Raw genomic sequence first — 20,063 nt, 5'->3', positions numbered from 1 at the left:
GATTTATTTCAGCATTTCAGTCTCTATTCTGGAAACATCAGGGGCGGGTTTTCTGACCCCCCGCCGGGACGGTGAATCCCGCCCCACCGCTCAGACACCGGCTGCCGAATTCTCCGCCGCCAGTTTTCGGGCGGGAGCGGGGATCGCGCCGCGCCGGTCGGGGGCCGTTGGCAGCGCCCCCCCCCAGCAATTCTCCAGTCCCCGATGGGCCGAGCGGCCACCCGTTTTCGGCCAGTCCCACCCGTGTGGATTAGACATGGTCCATCCTGGCGGGACCTGGCTTGGAGGGCTGTTAGCGGGGCCCTCGGGGGGTCGTTGGGGGATCCTGCCCCGGTGGGGGCCCCCGTGGTGGCCTGGCCCGCGGTCGGGGCCCACCGATCTGCAGGTGGGCCTGTTCCATGGGGGCACTCTTCCCCTCCGCGCCGGCCTCTGTAAGGCTCCACCATGGCCGGCACGGAGAAGCAACCCCCTGCGCATGTGTAGGAAACACGCCGGCGGTTCTGCACATGTCAGAACACGCAGGCGGTCCTGCCCATGCGCCAACTCGTGCCAGCCAGAGGAGGCCCTTTGGTGACGGTTGGCGCGGCGCCAACCCCTCCAGCGCCGGCCTAGCCCCCGGAAGTGCGGAGGATTCCGCAACTTCCGGGCGGCCCGACGCCAGAGTGGTTCACGCTGCTCTTGGCACCGGTACGGGCCGCCCCGCAATTGTGGGAGAATCCCGCCCCAGAATTTTGAAATCAATACAAAGTAGGTAGATTATGGTTATGGTCATGAAAAAAATACTGTAGGCTTTAAAAATCTGAAAATGCACCAAGTCAGACATTAATGAAAACCGCTTATTGTCACAAGTAGGCTTCAAATGAAGTTACTATGAAAAGCCCCTAGTCGCCACATTCCAGCTTTCATGGGAACTTCGGGGAAGCTGGTATGGGAATTGAACCGTGCTGCTGGCCTGCCTTGGTCAGGTTGGTGAGGTTTCTGGGGCACATACCCTCAGGCAATGTTTGGAAATAAGTGACATGCCCCAAATCCTGCTTCAATAATTTCAAAATGCAGCACTATTGTAAACCTTGATTTTGAGGCCTGTATCTTTATGTCATGAGGCCAACAACAGTCACAGAAGTTTGTGGCAGTTGGCTTTTATTAGTTTTCTAGATTGGTACATGTTGATATCATATATTTATTGGTTAGACTAATATTCAGCAAGAAAAAATAAAGCTCACTTTATTTTTAATTCTGTGACAAAAAAGTTCATGCCTTAAGAGCCTAAAAATACAAAAAAATATAAAAATTAGACCGAAAGAGTGATCAACGTAATTCAATTTCTGTTATTCATTGTCTGCTGAAAGAAAAAAAATATACAAGCACAAAGTATTGTCAAATTACTACAACTAGAATTTACAGAGCATGGTCACTTACTATCAAGCTCATCAGCCAGGGCCTTTACTTTGCCTTTTTTTCGAAAGATACAAATACATCCACCATTTGTATGATCTTTGCCACTATCTTCATCAACTGCTATCCCTGTTATTCAAAACAGCAGTTATTCAAAAGGTTAAAGAACAAAACATCATGTTTTACTGAATAAACTCATGTACATGGTTATGCAGGCAACAGATAAAAAGAACTTGTAAATAATTTTTGTTTCTACTGTGATCAGTCTCACCCCATTGGAGTTTGTGTCCTATAGATTTAAATTATCATGCACTCATCGAACCTCCCCCCCCATACCCCCCAAACGACCGAACACTTCCATACCTCACCCGGGCCATCTGCATTCTCTGCACTTCTTATTCAAATAGCAGCCCAACTCACCTCATCTACCAACATCGTAATAATAATCACTTATTGTCACAAGTAGGCTTCAATGAAGTCACTGTGAAAAGCCCCTAGTCGCCACATTCCAGAGCCTGTTCGCGGAGACTGGTACGGGAATTGAACCGTGCTGCTGGTCTGGTTCTGTATTACAAGCCAGCTGTTTAGCCCACTGTGCTAAACCAGCCCCTGTCGATTTGAACACTCTTTGTTCCAGTTGTTCTCCTTCACAACTTCTTTTGTTGTGAAGGAGAACAAGGGGGGGGGGGGGTGTGTGTGTGTGTGTGTGTGTGTGAGTGAGTGAGTGAAGAGAGCGTGAAGGGAAGAATCAAGCTAAGAAGAAATTAGTTCACTGGGACATGAGATAGCTGCAACAGTCGATCTACCAGGACAACCTTGTTTGTCTATCTTTGGGATGAGGTAGACCCAGATTGATCAGTGATGAACATAGAACATACAGTGCAGAAGGAGGCCATTCGGCCCATCGAGTCTGCACCGACCCACTTAAGCCCTCACTTCCACCCTATCCCTGTAACCCAATAACACCTCCTAACCTTTTTGGACACTAAGGATAATTTAGCAAGGCCAATCCACCTAACCTGCACGTCTTTGGACTGTGGGAGGAAACCGGAGCACCCGGAGGAAACCCACGCAGACACGGGGAGAGCGTGCAGACTCCGCACAGACAGTGACCCAGCGGGGAATCGAACCTGGTACCCTGGCGCTGTGAAGCCACAGTGCTAGCCACTTGTGCTACCGTGCTGCCCCGGATGGGAACTACGGTGCTAAGGCCTTGGATTAGTGAGGGGCAGTGGGGGGTTAGATCGCCACGGATGAAGCCATTTGTTATCTGGAAAGCTGGAAAGTGATAGCTTGATGGTCAGGGGTGAGTCTGCAGTCCATGGAGAGTTATCAGACAGCTGTCATTTAGCATTGGCACAGTGTAGGTTTCTTTGCAATACAATAACAGCACCTACTTTTCATCAGTGAGCTTGTGGTGATGTGGAAATTAGTACAGGGAACACACAATGCCACAAATTCAGAGGGAGGTATATGTAAATTAATTAGGAAGTGGGGAAACTGAGATCACTATCTAATCACAGCTTTCAATAAAAAGATGGATCAATGCAGTGCCAGAAAGTCGACTGGCCAAAAAGAGACATAGCAGTGAAAGCAACAGAAAATGAGCTCAGCATTATTTGACATGGGCATGACGAGGAATGAAGACTCATTTGGGTTCAGTCAGGGGAATTGTGAAAATCTGGTAAGGGATGAAATTGGAAGATATATGGTTGAAAATAAATTATATATGTGGAAGAAAGTGAAAAGGAAAGGTTATCAATCGATTGGCTTGCATCCAGAATTAGCATCAGCAAGGGTTAGTCCTTTTAAGCTTCCACATTTACCTACTTTATGCCACACTTCCTGAGCTAGTCATACATTGGGCACGATCTAACAGCCGCATTTTGCGCCTATCGTGGATCTGTGTAAACCGGGTAGATCGCAAGAGGCCAGAAATTGGTATCCGCGCCAGCCGATCGGTTTCTGATCTAATCGGGCCACTCCCGTAGGCGGGTTTTGGACCCCGCCCGGACGTGCTTGGGGAGGGGAAGGGGGGTGGGCCTGGTCAGGGGGCATGAGGGGCACCCGTGGGTCCTGTAGGCCATTCCCAGACTGTGTGTATCCATAACAGGGGCAACTACAGCTGTTGCCAGTGTCCCACAGAGCACCTCCAGCACAGAGTCCTATTCATGGTAATATAGTGTAGGACACTTTAACTCCCTCTGACCGTCAGCAGCCTCTGGCTACACAACTGAAGGCTGCTGCTCATAGGGAATTGGCAATGTTAGTTATGTGAGCACTTCACAGCTCTCAAGTGCATTCCCATGGGTACACATGCAGGTCTCAATGAGTGTTATTGTCCAGCAGTCCAATCAAACTGTGAGGCCTGGACATGCTGCCTGGACCCTAAAGGTGTCAGCACCACAGAGGTAACAGCCAACAATCTAACACTCTAGAGCTAGGCTTCAGCACTGGGGATATCCCTGTGACCAGAGTGTTTTGTGTAGACCTGGGGAGGGTACCCGAGCTCGGTCCCGCTAACTTTCCTGTCAAGGATTTGTTGTCCGGGGTCTAGGGGCCCCTGCAATGGCCGGAGTGCATGTGCAGGGTGGGGTCGGCTTGGGGGCTTTGAGGGTCCCGGGTTGAAGCTATAACTGATCGCTGGTCTCTCACCATCTCCAATTCCTTACAGATACAACAATATGGGTGGTATTGCCGACCCCGCAGAAGCTTCCCCCATGGTGCTGATGGCAGCCGAGGCGACCAGACGCCAGAGAAGGTGGCAGCAGCGTCGAAGCAGGCTTGAGGCAGCACCCCATGTGCAGGGGGCTGCAGACCCGGCAGCCCATTAGACCAAGGAGAGATCAAATGGGGGAGGCCAGCAATGGCCCAAGGTGTACAGGCGTTTTTGATCGTTTGAGGAGATGGTGGACAGCATGTGCCGCAGGAGGCTCCGCCTCAACAAGGGCATCTCTCCTTGGTCTGATGGGCAGCCGGGTCTGCAGGGTGTGCAGCAGCCCCCTGCACATGGGGTGTCACCTCGAGCCTTGTCCTTGCAGACTTGGCACCCCATGGAGGAGGATACCCTCTCCCGGTGGCCGTCAAGGTGACTGCAGCCTTGAAGCTTTATGCCACCGGTTCATTTCAGGGCTTGGGCGGGGATGTGTGCAGCATATCGAAAGTCATGGATGCCCTGTATGCACCGGTGCATGCAAGGCGACATGCGTGCATCAATGGCATCAGGAAGCACCCTTCATTAACAGGAAGGGGCTCCACTCCCTGAATGTTCAGCTCGTGTGCCACCACTGCCTCCGGATCATGTACATGTGCACACTTCCCAGGGAGTGTGCATGACAGCTACATACTGGGGCACTCAGAGATCCCCGGCATCTTTGAGGGCCACCCAGGATGGGTTCTTGGGGGATAAAGGGTACCTGGTGAGGTCCTGGCTAATGAAGCCAGTACAGAGGTCAGGCACTGATGCGGAGAACTGCCAATGAGGCCCATGTTACCAATCGAGCAGTGCAGACTGTTGAAAATGCGGTTCTGATGCCTGGACCACTCTGGTGGTGCACTGCAGTACACCACCCAGAGGGTTTCCTGCTTTGTGGTGTCTGCTGTGCCCTCCACAACCTGGCACAGCAGCGGGGCAACGTGCTGGAGGATGATGGACATAAAACCATAAGACGTAGGAGCAGAATTAGGCCACTCGGCCCATCGGGTCTGCTCCGCCATTCAATCATGGGTGATAGTTTTCTCATTCCCAATCTCCTGCCTTCTCCCCGTAACCCCTGATCCCCTTATTAATCAAGAACCTAACTATCTCCGTCTTAAAGACACTCGGATTTGATCTCCACAGCCTTCTGCGGCAAAGAGTTCCACAGATTCAACACCCTCTGGCTGAAGAAATTCCTCCTCGTCTCTGTACTAATGGGTCATCACTTTAGTCTGAGATCATGTCCATGGATCTAATTTTTCCGACAAGTGGAAACAGCCCCTCCTCGTCCACTCTATCCAGACCTCGCAGTATCCTGCAAGTTTCAATAAAATCCCCCCTTGTCCTTTTAAACTCCAACGAGTACAACCGGGGTCCTCAACCGTTCCTCATACGGCAAGCTCTTCATTCCAGGGATCATTCTTGTGAACCTCCTTTGGACCCTTTCCAAGGCCAGCACATCACTCCTTAGATACAGGCCCCAAACTGCTCACAATACTCCAAATGGGGTCTGACCAGAGCCTTATGCAGCCTCAGAGGTACATCCCTGGTCTTGTATTCTAGCCTTCTCAAAATGAATGCTAACATTGCATTTGCCTTCCTACCAGCCGACTGAACCTGCATGTTAACCTTAAGAGAATCATGTGGCCTCATCTAAGGAGAACAAGGAGGGGCAGGCCCAGGAGGGGCTGGAGGACGAGCTTGGGGAGGACCTATGGGAGCCGCCGGGGGAAGCAAGGAGGAAGCAAGACAGGCAGCGGCAAGGGTCCAACATGCACTGAGGGCCAGTGAGGCCCTCATCCTCGCCCGCTTCTCAGAGGACGAGTCTTCATTCATGATCACATCCCCTACCCCTTCCACCAGTCTCCCTCTCCCCAATGATCCTCTCCCCCCATTGTCATACCATCACCCAACCTCACACCCATTTCCCCCCCCCCCCCCCCAACTACCCTGTTCACTCTTCCCGGGTCTATGCAACATCACTCCAGGGTGATGGGCCTGTGTCGGCACTGTCAGCGGGTCACTATACAAGGCAGGAGGATGATGATAACGCGTTGCGAGGTAAGCTTTGGTGTTCCTCAATCTAAGCCATGGTCTGACTTCCGCCTTTCTTCTGACAGCACACGCACACCCATCACCAGCATGTGGTATGCATCGGAGGCTCTTGGTCTGGGACTACTGTGCCCGGGGAGAGCATGGGGAGCAGAGGGCAACGAGCAGTGGGGGTGCAGGTCAGCCCACTATGCAGAATAACGTGACGAGGCTTCGCATGTAAGAGGTGTAGAATGTTTTAATTGTGCACTTACGAAACCCTAACTGTCCCGCGTTAACAATGGTCACCCCATCCCGTCCCACCAGTACTCATTCAGTGATCCTCAATATTCTTATGCATCTGTGTTCTGTTGCTAGGTCTAGGGGTATCCCCAGGGTACGCATCAGAGAAAAGCAGCCTGCTGTTTTTCATGCCCTGTGGCCTTTGACCCCTCTAGGTGTTCTCTGGACGTCCTGGGGCTCGATCTTGCCACCACCCCAGGGGGGTGCGGTTGTCGGAAGCAGGACTGATGCCAGAGCGCTGGTGGCAACTTACCCCTGCAGCCCGGTGGAGTCATCGGTCTTCTTCCTGCACTGGACTGAGGTCCTCCTGGTTACACTACCCGAACTGACGGCTGCTGCCTCAAAAATTAAAACTTCTTCACCAGAATTCTCCAGCTGTTGTGATTCACTGTTCCTGCCGGCAGCGCATCCCGGCAGCATGGGTGGCATCAATGGGAAATCCCATTGAGAAGCAGCGGGAGTAGTAAATCACTCTGCCAGGGAACGGTGCACTGCAGAGAAGGGGCTGAATGGCCGGAGAGTCCAGCCCCTTGTATCAGGGCATGTATCAGAATACACAAGAACGTATTCAAAATTGTATGTTTTGAAATTTTACCTGCTGAATCATATCCTCTGTATTCAAGTCTCTGTAGGCCGTTGACTAAGATCTCAAAGATCGTCTTCCTGCTGCGAGGTACTCTGAAGTTCAAGTATGCAAAGATCCCTGCAAAATACATTATTCTTATTCAAACCAACAATAATCAAACACCCGAAACAACATGGAACAAAATAACCTATTCTTCTCTGAGTAAACTTTGACAAAACCACATTTTGAATTGCAAGCACCAAGTTAAGTTACCAGTTAACAGTATGGACAGTCTCTCATCTTGACTTCAAGAGGAATAATAGAATTTTACAATGCAACACTGCAAGGAGAACATCAACTTAAAAGTTGGAGTTAAAGGCAGAAGATAAGGAAGGTCTAGAGGAGGCAGAAATGCTTACTAGTCAAAAACATAGTAGGTATATGTTTAAATACATTCAAGCATTGCCAAGATTTGATGAGAAAGATGTGGAGGTATTTTCCATCTAATTTGAGAAAATGGCTAAACAATTGAATTGCCCAAAGGTAGTGTTGGTTCAAACAATGTTGGTAGGTAGAGCGAGGGAATGGTTTGCATCGCTACCAGAGGAGGTATCTAGGGATTATAATGAGGTGAGGAAAACCATTAAAAAAAAATATATATATGTTTATTAAAAGTTTTTAAACAAAATTTTCAACCATACAAACAACCCCCCCCCCATAACAACAAAGAAAGAATGCTCACATAGCGAGACATGAACATGGCAAATCAATATGATACAGAACTTTGTACATTGGATTCCTCCCGTACGTGTCAGTTTTCCGGATCGTTCATGTGTTTTCTTGCTCAAATGTCCCCCAGAAAAAAATGTCTTGCTCAAATGTCCCCCAGACCTTCATCTAACGCTCCACGAGATAGTCTAGGAACGGTTGCCACCGCCTGTAGAACCCCTGCGCAGGAGGAAAACCATATTAAGTGCATATGAACTAGTGCCAGAAGCCTACAGACAAAAGTTTAGAAATCAAAGGAAAGAACCAGGTCAGGCATACATAGAATTTGAAAGAATTAAACAAAATAATTTTGATAGGTGCATTAAAAATAGACCAAATGTATGAAGCCCTTACGGAAACAATTATTTTTCAGGAATTTAAAGATTCACTTCTCATAGTAGTGAGAACTCATGTGGGAGGGCAAAAAGAGTTAAAACTGCTGGACAGGCTGCAGAAATGGCCGATGATTTTGAATTCGTTCATAAAGGAAAGTTTGTTTTTTGACATCAACTTCAATCCATGAAGGATAGAAACTGGGGAAATGAGAAATTCACAGGTGGTCAACAGAAAGGAGGTTTAGTTGGGTGATGTTAAGGAGAGTGTGCCTCAGAGTAAAAAGGAAATCTATGATAGTCGTAGGAATATAAGAAAACTGAAGTGTTTTCATTGTAATAAAGTTGAACATGTGAAGTCGCAATGTTGGTGGCTTAAGAAAGTCTGGGAAGACAGACTCAGTAAAACAGGATAGCCAGTGGGGTTTATTAAAGTGGGAGGAAAAAACATTGTCCCAGTGGAAGAGGTGCAACAGAATATACAGCCTTTTCTTGGGTTGGTGGATAAGCAGGAACCAGAACTTTTAAAGGATTTTACCTGTGAGGGTAAGGTTTACTCGTGTGTACAAGGTGGAGTAGGTAAGGAGATTAAGATCTTAAGGGATACAGGAGTATTCAATCTTTAATGGTGAGAGATAAGGAGATATGTAGTTTGGAAGGAGTATTGTCAGAAAAGGTGGTAAGATGTGGAACTAGTGGTGAGAGCAGTAGTGTGCCACTATGTGAAGTAAGGTTAGAGAGTCCAGTGAAAAGTGATGAAGTGATAGTAGGAGTAATAGAAAAATTAGCTTTTTCAGGGGTACAATTTATCCGAGGTAATGATCTGGCTGGATCACAGGTGGGAGTGAAGCCTACTGTGGTTAAAAAGCCAGTGGAAAGTCAAGCAACTGAGATGATGCAAGAAGTGTATCCTAGAGTGTTTCCTGATTGTCGTAACCAGATCCCAAAGCCACAGGTTGAGCAAGGAGGAAGAGAACTTGAAGAGTGCCGATAGGAAGGCTCGAGATTCAGTTGTCAGAAACCATGTTTGATCAGTAAAGAACAAGAGCAGGTGGTGGATTAAGCATACATCTTTAGTTCAAGCGAGTTGATTGAATTAGAACAGAAAGAGTCAGAGATAAAGCAATTGTATCAGAAAGCATATACGGAAAGGGAATCTGAGTGTCTCCCAGAGTATTATTACATTAGAAATAATGTCTTAATGAGAAAATATAGACCTCACATATTCAAGCAGATGGGAAATGGGCAGACGTTCAAGTGGCATTACCAGTGGGTTATAGAAGAGGTTTTGTGAATTGCACATGAGATTCCAGTACTCCATTTGGGAGTAATGAAAACTCTAGCAAAAATTTTAAAATATTTTTATTGGCCGAGACTGCATAAGGTTGTAGTTGAATTTTGTCATACATGTCACACATGTCAGATAACAGGGAAACCTCAGGCAGTAATCAAACCAGCACCTTTAATACCCATTCCAGCATTTGAGAGTCCCAACTCATTGCGTGGGACCCCTGTCTAAAACCAAAAGTGGGGATCTGAATCTATTGACCATAATGGATGTGCCTACTAGATTTCCAGAGGCAATTTCATTAAGAAACATTACATCTAAGACGGTTGTAGAGGAGTTAACTAAATTTATTTTTACAAGATATGGATTACCATAAGAAATTCAATCAATCAGATTCAAAAAAGTTATGGATAGCTTAGGAATAAAGCAATTCAACTCAATGGTGTACCATACGGAATCATAAGGGGCATTAGAAAGATGACAATAAACTCTGAAGACCATGTTGAGGGCCTATAGTCAGGATTATGATAAAGAAATTCCATTTGTATTATTTTCAATTAGGGATGCACCTAATCAATCAACTAAATTTAGTTTGCTCAAATTATTTTTTGGTCATGAGGTGAGAGGACCACTTAAATTGATCAAAGAGAAATTGATGAGTCAGTGGTCGGAGACACGGTAGCACAGTGGTTAGCACAGTTGCATCACAGCTCCAGAGTCCCAGGTTCGATTCCCGGCTTGGGTCACTGCCTGTGCAGAGTCTGCACGTTCTCCCAGTGTCTGTGTGGGTTTCCTCCGAGTGCTTCGGTTTCCTCCCACAGTCCAAAGATGTGCAGATTAGCCATGGATTAGCCACGATAAATTGCCCTTAGTGTCCAAAAAGGTTAGGTTAGGTGGGGTTACTGGGATGGGATAGAAGCATGGGGTGCTCTTTCCAAAGGCCGGTGCAAACATGGGCCGAATGGCCACCTTCTGCACTGTAAATTCTATGGTTCTATGATTCCGTTGTTGGACTATGTGTCAAAATTTAGGGAGAGATTAACTACGGTTCGTGAATTGGCTAGGAAACATTTAAAATTGCCACAACAGGCCATGAAAAAAAATGCAGATAAGAAATCAAAAATTTGTAATTGGTTAGTGGGGAGAAAGTACTCGTATTATTACCAATGGTAGGTGAACAAGATATAGTGGGTGGGCCTCATCAAATTGAAAGAAAATTGAGCAAGGTGAATTATTTGATAAGAACGCCAGACAGAAGGAAAACTCGCATGTCATATTAATATGCTCGCGTGTGTCATGTTAATATGCTCAAGAGGTGTTTTGATAGAGAAGGAAGAAAAGGAGGACGTGTTAGTCGTTGTAGCTCAGGGAGAAGAGATAAATCCAGACGATTCTGAATTTGACATTTCTCAAATTAAATTGAATAATGAGGAAGCATTAAAGAGTTGAAATAAATTTCTGGAGGAAAATCAAAATGGCCTAATAGAGTTACTAAATCACAGAGCTGTATGTGGGAATACATTGGGAAATACGAAAGTAATTATGCATGATGTAGATATAGGAAATGCTATTCCCATTAAACATCCATACAGACTCAATCCCCTATAGTTAGCACAGGTACAAACAGAGATGACTGATTTATGTAAATGTCAAACAGAACTCCTTGACAGAGTTAACGAAGAGCTGAAGGCTACGGAGCAGCTTGCTTTGAAGCCTCATCGAGCAGAAGGTATCAGTAATGGTTACACAGAAGAGAAAGCTAGCTTGAAAAGGCAGATTTGGGAGAAAACGGAGATACAGTATTAAATCGCATAGGAACGTCAGCATACCAGCAGTCGACTGCATAAACGAGAGGAGGAGCAACAATAATCTCAACAGAGGGAGTTAAACACTAAACAACAGATTGCAACAAAAGAAAATGCAGGAACTGTGGAGCTCCAAGAGCAGTCAAATTCCTATCATGGTCGTGACACACGACAGATGAAGGCTGGAATTGTCTCACCGTTTCAGAGTATCTGCAGTGGTGGAATACCGAATCCGGAGGCTGATGCGCTGGTACAAATTTAGCCAGAATATTCAGCAAACTTTCAGCATACAAAGTGTCCGAATGCGCCAGATGTTACCAATTATTTTTGGCTATCCTCAACAGTCCCCAAAGGAAGCAGAATACAAAACAGTTGGTACATGTGAAGAACTGATTATGAATGCTGCAGCATCAATCAACAACCTGTCTTACTATCAAGTGAGGAATTTTGCTGGCTGGGCCAGGCAACTACATATAACTGAATTGGGTTTTTTATTGGCGTTTTTCAATTTTACAGAGTATTTAAATTTTATACAATTTCTTATTTACATACATGTTTCTTGGTATATCTTCTGCCCATCCCCCCCTTACCGCCTCCTCCCTGCCCCTCCTCGGTATCCCACTCTTTCACCCTGGATGTTCTGTTGCTGAGCTCCTGTTCTCTTTTCTGCGGTTTTTGTTGTAGGCCTTCTGGGTTGGGGGGTGGGGGGGTGGCGTGGGGGCTTCCTGCCCCCTCTCCTCCCCCTCCATGCTTCTCTCTGTGGTTCTCCTGGGTTTCCTCCTAATTTCCTCCCCCTTTGTACCTCCTTGTAGTATGTTCTTGACTGTTCTCACCCATCTGTCCATCTCTCCCTCCCTCCCTCGTTGCTGTTGGCCTCGAACAGGTCTTGAACAGGCAGACGAATTGCCCCCTCGTTTTGTGGAAGCCGTCTCCTGACCCTCACATTGTGTACTTGATCTTCTCCAGATGGAGAAATTCTGCCAGGTCTGCCAGCCAGTCTGCAGCTATGAGTGGTGCTGTTGATCGCCAGCCGAGCAGGATTCTCCGCCGTGCGATTAGGGAAGCGAAGGCAAGGGCGCCAACCCCCCTGACCCATGTGTAGCTCTGGGTGTTTCGATACCCCGAAGACTGCCACTCCCGGGCATGGCTATATAACTGAATTATTGATGAAACTTTTGTTGTGTAACCATATGGATGCAATCTTGGAGGCTGCCCGGGTCTTTGCAAATCTCTCTTGCTGCAAGGAGTGAATAAATTTATGATCACGACTGCAACATGGTGATGGTGAGAAGACTAAAATAGACTATATTCATCATGTTGATGTTTGTCGGTTGAAAAATGTTAAATGATATTGTATATAATCTTAAGAAATGTGTACGGTTAAAAGAGCTTTAGAAAAGTGAAGCCATCTGTTTACAATGCTGGCTCATTGTTTTTAATGGGGGGGGGAATTGTGATGATTGGAAGACTTTAGGAATTTTGGATTCTAAGTGTTGGGCAATTTAAGGGTTGAAAACCTGGGGGATATAGCGTGTTTTAAAAAGGATTTTGTTTTGCTTCTAGGAAACAGATAAAATTGACAAGGAATGTATATTTCAGTCCAGGCTAATGGGCTGTGGTTTGATTGGGGAGGTCTCTGGGGAGTTAATGTGCTTTTGCAGCCTGCCTAGATCATTTGTTTTTTTAGCTTGGGGAGAGGAGGTAATTGCTGGGGGGGGCAGAAATGCAGAGAGAGGTAGTGAGTTTTGAGAAGCTGTGCAGAGAGGCAGTTTTGGACCGTAGGGCCAGAAGGACGACCTTCCAGACCGTCGCGTTCTCACTCTCCGCCTGTCCTTTTCCCCGGGGGTTATAGCTGGTCGTCCTGCTGGAGGCGATGCCTTTGCTTTTTTAAAAAATATATTTATTAAAATTTTAACACAATTTTTCTCCCTTACAAACAATAACCCCCCCGTAACAAAAAAGAGAAATCGCGCAGAGCAAGATATATACATGGCAAAATGATATATGTACACAGCTTTGTACACTGGCCCTCTCCCTCACGTGCCAGTTTCCCCAACCCTTCATGTTATCTCTTGCTCATCCACCCTCCCAGGCAGTCCCCCCTTTCTCCCCCCCCACCCCCCCCAAGGTTGCTGCTGACCGACCTTCCTCTAACGCTCCGCGAGATAGTCTAGGAACGGTTGCCACCGCCTGTAGAACCCCTGCGCAGACCCTCTCAAGGCGAACTTAATCCTCTCCAACTTCATGAACCCAGTCATATCATTTATCCAGGCCTCCAGGCTGGGGGGCTTCGCCTCCTTCCACATTAGCAAGATCCTTCGCCGGGCTACTAGGGACGAAAAGGCCAGAATGCCGGCCTCTTTCGCCTCCTGCACTCCCGGTTCGTCCACTACTCCAAATATTGCGAGCCCCCAGCTTGGCTTGACCCGGACTTTCACCACCTGAGATCTTGCTCCCGCCACTCGTCTCCAGAACCCCTCCAGTGCCGGGCATGACCAAAACATATGGACATGGTTCGCAGGGCTCCCTGCGCACCTTCCACATCTGTCCTCTACCCCAAAGAACCTACTCAACCTCGCCCCCGTCAAGTGCGCTCTGTGGACCACCTTAAATTGTATCAGGCTGAGCCTGGCACACGAGGAGGAGGAATTAACCCTAGCTAGGGCATCAGCCCACAGACCTTCCTCGATCGAGGCGATGTCGTTGCTGAGCAGGAACTGACGCAACTCGCCGCTCATAAAGGAGGAGCCCCGATCACTGTGCATGTAGGCGGGGAACCCAAACAGGGTGAAAAGATTGAGCAGGGCATTGATAACGGAGTCAGAGGTCATGTCAGAGCAGGGGGTGGCAAAGGGGAATCTTGAGTACTTGTGAACGATGTTGAGGAAGTACACATTATGGTCAGTGGAGGGGAGGGGCCCTTTGAAGTCCATGCTGAGGCGCTCAAAAGGGCGGGAGGCATTTACCAGATGTGGTCGGTCTGGCTGAGAGAAGTGCGCAGACCTGGCAGTCCCTGGTCACGGACCTGAATTCCTCGATGGAGTAGGGCAGGTTGCGAGCCTTGATGAAGTGGAAAAAGCGGGAGAGGGCATCTGGGGCATCATTGAGCTTCCCAGGTCGATATAAGATATCATAGCTGTAGGTGGAAAGCTCGATCCTCCACCTCAGAACCTTGTCATTCTTGATCTTGCCCCGCTGTGTGTTATTGAACATGAAGGCAACTGACCGCTGGTCAGTGAGGAGAGTGAATCGCCTGCAGGCCAGGAAATGCTTCCAATGTCTCACAGCTTCTACGATGACTGGGCTTCCTTTTCGACGGAGGAGTGTCGAATTTCGGAGGCATGGAGGGGACGGGAGAAGAAAGCCACGGGCCTGCCGCCTGGTTGAGTGGGGTGGGATGGACGCGTCCACAGCGTGCATCGCGGCTTTGGCAATATCTGCCTTGATGCGATTGAAGGTCAGTCGGGCCTCAGGGGAAATATGGTGGATTTGATCAGTGGATGGGCCTTGTCCGCATAGTTGGGGACCCACTGGGCATAGTACGAGAAGAACCCCAGGCATCTCTTCAGGGCCTTGGGACAGTGGGGAAGGGGGAGTTTCAGGAGGGGTCGGGCCCTAGGACTCCGTGTTCCACGACGTAGCCGAGGATGGCCAGGCGGATTGTGCGGAAGACGCATTTCTCTCTATTATAGGTTAGGTTCAGGAGGTTAGCGGTGTGGAGGAAGCGCCGGAGGTTCTCGTCATGGTCCTGCTGGTCATGGCCACAGATGGTGACGTTGTCTAGGTACGGGAACGTGGCCCGCAGCCCGTACTTGTCAACCATTTGGTCCATTTACCTTTGGAAGACCGAGACCCCGTAGGTAACGATGAAGGGGACCCTGAGGAAGTGGTAGAGGAGGCCATCTGCCTCGAAGGCAGTGTATTGGCGGTCCTCCGGGCGGATAGGGAGCTGGTGGTACGCGGACTTCAAGTCAACTGTGGAGAAGACTCGATATTGCGCAATCTGATTGACCATGTCAGATATGCGGGGGAGGGGGTACGCATCGAGCTGGTTAATGGTCTGGCTGTAATCGATGACCATCCGGTGCTTCTCCCCAGTCTTGACGACCACCATTTGGGCTCTCCAAGGGCTGTTACTAGCCTCAATGATCCCCTCTCGCAGGAGTCGCTGGACCTCCGACCTGATAAAGGCCCTGTCCTGGGCACTGTCGCGTCTGCTTCTGGTCGCGACGGGCTTACAGTCCGGGGTGAGGTTTGCGAAGAGGGAGGGTCCTCAAGGGTCGCAAGGCTACAGACGGTGAGGGGGGGCAGGGGTCCGTCGAACTTTACGGTAAGGCTCTGGAGGTGGCACTGGAAGTCGAGCCCCAGTAATAGGGCCGCGCAGAGATGGGGGAGGACGTAGAGCCTAAAGTTAGTGTACTCTACTCCTTGTGCTGTAAGTGTCGCGACACAGAACCCCCGGATTTCTACTGCATGGGATACGGAAGCCAGGGAGATTTTTTGGGTCGCGGGTAGGATGGGGAGGGAGCAGCACCTTACCGTATCTGGGTGTATGAAGCTGTCTGTGCTCCCAGAGTCAGAAAGGCAGGCTGTCTCGTGCCGTTAATCCGGACGGTCATCGTGGACTTCATGAGGTGGTGCAGCCGGGACTGGTTGAGTGTGACTGAGGCGAGTGTCAGAAGGCGGTCGGTAGGCCGGTCGGAGGTAGCAGCGGCCAGCGTACGGTCGGGTGAGCTGGGCTCCCGGGAGGCTGCGGAGTGGTCCCAAGAAGGCGGCCCCCATGGGTTGCGCGTGGCGGGTGGCATCTGCGATGGCGTCCAAGATGGCGGCCCCCATGGGTCGCGCGTGGCGGGAGTCAGCGGCGATGGTGTCCATGATGGCGGCCCCTGTGGGTCGCACGTGTCAGCCGAAATTAAAGATGGCGGCACCCATAGGTCGCACATGGCGGGTGGCGTGGCAGCTGGGGACGGCTTCGACACGCAGCAGGCAGCGCTGCTGGGCCTAGAAGATTTGGGGGGGGGGGGGGGGGGGATCAGGCCTGGTAGGCTTTTGCGAAGTGGCCCTTCTTCCCACAGCCGTTACAAGTTGCGTTCCGTGCCAAGCAGCATTGTCTGGGGTGATTACCCTGGCCGCAGAAGTAGCACCTCGGGCCTCCGGCGTTGGCAGGCCACTGCGTGGCGCAGGCTTGCGTCGCACCCGGGTCGGTTGATGGCTGCACCCACGAGGGTGCCGCGCAGTCGGAGGTGTAGGCCCCCATGTTCTGGGAGGCCACCTCCAGCGAGTTGGAAAGTTGTACCGTCTCTGGGAGGCAGAGTGTCCCCCCTTCTAGCAATCGCTGTCGGATATAGTTAGAGTTCATGCCTGCGACATGAGCGTCCCTGATCAGCAGGTCCGCGTGCTGGGTAGCCGATATCGCCCGGCAGTCACAGTTCCGGCAGAGGATGCGCAAGGCATGCAGGAATTCTGCGAGTGATTCCCCAGGGCATTGCCGTCTCATGGCGAGGAGGTGCCTAGCATATACCTGGTTAATGGATTTCACGTATTGTTCTTTTAGCAGCGTTACTGCTTCCGTGTACGAGGGGGTGTCCCTGATGAGGGGAAACACTTTTGGGCTCATCCGTGCGTGGAGGACCTGCTTCTTCTGGGAGGTCTGTGAGGTCTTCGTTGAAGGATGCGAGGTACGCCTCGAAGCAGCTTAGCCAGTGTTCAAACTTTTTCTGTAGCGTCGGCTGCCTGTGGGTCTAGCTCCAAGCGATCAGGCTTGAGTGACGAGTTCATCTTTCGGAGTTTAGTGTATTAAATTGATACACCATCAATAACACACGATGAGTGATGAACATTACTGAGGCTTTAATACACTAAACAGCAAGCCTCCTGCCTCTGGACCCAAACTGGGTCGGAGGCGGAGACTTGCCACCTTTATACATAAACCCGAGGGGAGGAGCCACAGGCAGAGCCAGCCTGGAGGAGCCACAGGCGGAGCCAGCCTGGAGGAGCCACAGGCGGAGCCAGCCTGGAGGAACCACAGGCGGAGCCAGCCTGGAGGAGCCACAGGCGGAGCCAGCATGGACAAGCCCAGGCATGCACAATACAATAAAATACATATAATGCAATAATGTCCTGATTGTGTTGACAGACCATATCTAGGCAGATTTCTACATTATTAGGTAGATGCCAGTGTTTTTAAGTGTACTGGAACAGATTCGGTTTGAAGCACAGCCAATTCTGTAGCACAAGTCTTCATGGAATGAATCGAATTGCCTTGACTGTCTGCTGCAGTGGTAGGGATCTTGGGCCGTGGCGGAGATAGATCATCCACTTTACGTTTTTACCTGAAGATTGTCGCGAATACTTCAGAAATGTCTTTTGTACTGATGTGTTGGAGTTCACCATCATCTCAGAATGGAAAATTTTGTTTTGGAGCGTTCTCTTCTGGTTAGTTATTTAATTATCCACCATCATATATGAAAATGGTTGCAAATGCTTCAGATTGCCTTTTGCACTGACGTGTAGCTAAGGATAGTATTAGATTTTTAAAAAAGAGGCTTACAATGTGATAAAAAGCAGTCTGAGAATTGAGTGTTTACTAGGCCAAAGAGCCATCAGAAAGGGGATAAAAATTGAAAAAATAGAATGAGTGAACTAGCCAGAAATACCAAAACCACATTTGTAAGATATTTTAAGTATATAGAAAGGAAGACAATAGGTAAAGTAAATATTGGTTCTTTAGAATAAGAGGCAGGATAAATTATCATGGGGAATCAAGAAATGGTGGAGGGATCGAAGAAACAATTTGTATCTGTCCTCAAAGTAAAAGACACAAGTTTCACGCCAGAATTAGACAATAACCTCGAGGCTCAAGAGGGAATTAAGGAATATGAGCACAGACAAAGTATTGGCAAAGAACTCAAGGGATAATGTCAGACAAATACCCACAACAGGATGGCCTACACCCCAAGGTTCTAAAAGAGATGAATGCAGTGATAGAGGATGGGCTAGATATGCTTTCCAAAATTACTTGGTTCAGGAATTATCCCATTAGAATGGAAATTGGCAAATGCTACACTACGTTTAAAGAAAGGAGTGAGAGAGTAAACCGTGAACTACTGGCCAGTTAGCTTAACAGCAACAGTTTGTAAAATACTGGAATATATTATTAAGGAAGTCTTAACAATGCACTTAGAAAAAAGCATAGAATAATTGGAACAAGTCAACGTGGTTACTAAAGGAAAATCCTGTTTGATAAATTTATTAATTTTCCGAGTTTGTAACTAGTAGAGTAGATAAAGGGGAACCAGAAGATGTAGTATAGCTGGCTTTCCAAAAGTATTTGATAAGCTACCACACAGTAGGTTAATGGCAAGCTCAGGACTCATGGTTGCAGGTAGTAGCATGGATAGAGGATTAGTTAATGGCCAGAAAGCAGAATCTGGGCATAAATAGGGCTTTTTCAAGTTAGCAGGCAGTGAATAGTGAAGTGTTGCAAGGGTCAGTGCTGGGGCCTCAGCTAATTAAAACCTATATTAATGACTTAATAATAATAACAATCGCTTTATTGTCACAAGTAGGCTTCAATGAAGTTACTGTGAAAAGCCCTTAGTCGCCGCATTCCGGCGCCTGTATGGGGAGACCGGTACGGGAATTGAACCCGCGCTGCTGGCCTTGTTCTGCATTACAAGCCAGCTATTTAGCCCACTGTGCTAAACCAGTAACTTAGATGGAAAGACAGAGTGTGATGCATCTAACCATACTGATGATACCAAGCTAGGTGGAAAGGTGAACTATGGGGATGATACGGAGAGACTGCAGAGAGATATGGACAGGTGAAGTGAATGGGCAACACAATGGCCATAATATAGGAGTATAATATAGGGAGGTGTAAAGTTAAACACTTCGGTCATAAGAATAGGAAAGCAGAATTTTCTTTTTGTTTTAAAGGCTGTGAAACTTCTAAAGTATTGATGTTCCGAGAAACTTGGATGCGCCCATTTACAGAATGCAGAAAGCTGGCATGCAGGTGCAGCAAGCAATTAGAAAGGCAAATGGCAGACAGGCCTTATTGCAAGGGATTGGGGGAAAAGGAATAAAAAGATCTTAGTACTATTGTATAGGGTTCTGTTGAGATGTCATCTGGAATCCCGTGTGCAGTTCTGGACTCGCATTTAGGAAAGGATATACTTGCACTGCAGGCGGTATAGGAAAGGTTCACTAAATTGGTCTCTGGAATGTGGGGACTGAGATATGATGAGAATCGGAGTAAATTGGGCCTATATTCTCTCTGGTTTGGAAACATGAGAGGTGCTCTCACTGACACATACAAGATTCTGACGGGGCTTGATAGAGTAGATGAGCCCACATCTGGAGTACAGTAGAGTATCAGAAGTGTTTTGTCACTTCTAAACAATGAATAAAACACACACACGTTTACAAATTTTCTTTGCTCTAGAAAGGAATTGGCCTAGGTATCTCAATTGGTTTGCTTGGAAATGGAAGGTTTTGCTGATCCACTTATTTCTGTTCAAGTTCAACCGTTGCAGCTACAGGTTCTACAGGTTCGGCAGTCGATGCAAATCAGGTTTCACCAACTGGAGCAGTGTTTCCCAGAAATCTTCCACTGACCTGAAGAACCCTGGAAATTTTGTTCCTTGAATTTTATTTATCTAATCTGGTCAGTGTACCTCTTCCAGATTCCACATGAACATTCAGCATCATAGGTTAGTGCTCCTTGGCGCTTGAAGATTCTTCCCAAAAGTCACTTTGGCGTTCTACAGTCATTTCTGACTCAAACAGATTTATCCAGATTAAGTTTACGAGCTGGTTTACTTGCCATGTAACCTTTTTTGATCAAGTTGCTTTGAACCAATCATTCCGGATATAG

General features: G+C 48.2%; 1 protein-coding gene across 2 annotated transcripts in view; it reads right to left on the bottom strand.

The window, feature by feature from the left end:
* Positions 1-20,063, bottom strand: part of LOC140426959 (glutamine--fructose-6-phosphate aminotransferase [isomerizing] 2-like) — a 136,175-nt gene that overhangs the window by 94,742 nt on the left and 21,370 nt on the right. The window contains exons 2-3 of one of the 2 annotated variants that reach the window (XM_072512274.1): positions 7,023-7,130; positions 1,420-1,524 (exon numbers count right to left, since the gene is read on the bottom strand). In XM_072512274.1, the coding sequence (XP_072368375.1) occupies positions 1,420-1,524; positions 7,023-7,130 (213 nt within the window). Of the gene's footprint in view, positions 1-1,419; positions 1,525-7,022; positions 7,131-20,063 lie in introns of those variants that run through there. The other variant, XM_072512275.1, reaches the window with a different exon arrangement.

The sequence above is a fragment of the Scyliorhinus torazame genome, chromosome 7, assembly GCF_047496885.1.
Source record: "Scyliorhinus torazame isolate Kashiwa2021f chromosome 7, sScyTor2.1, whole genome shotgun sequence".
In the NCBI taxonomy this organism is placed as follows: domain Eukaryota; kingdom Metazoa; phylum Chordata; class Chondrichthyes; order Carcharhiniformes; family Scyliorhinidae; genus Scyliorhinus; species Scyliorhinus torazame.
This window is presented reverse-complemented; position numbering and strand designations above follow the sequence as displayed.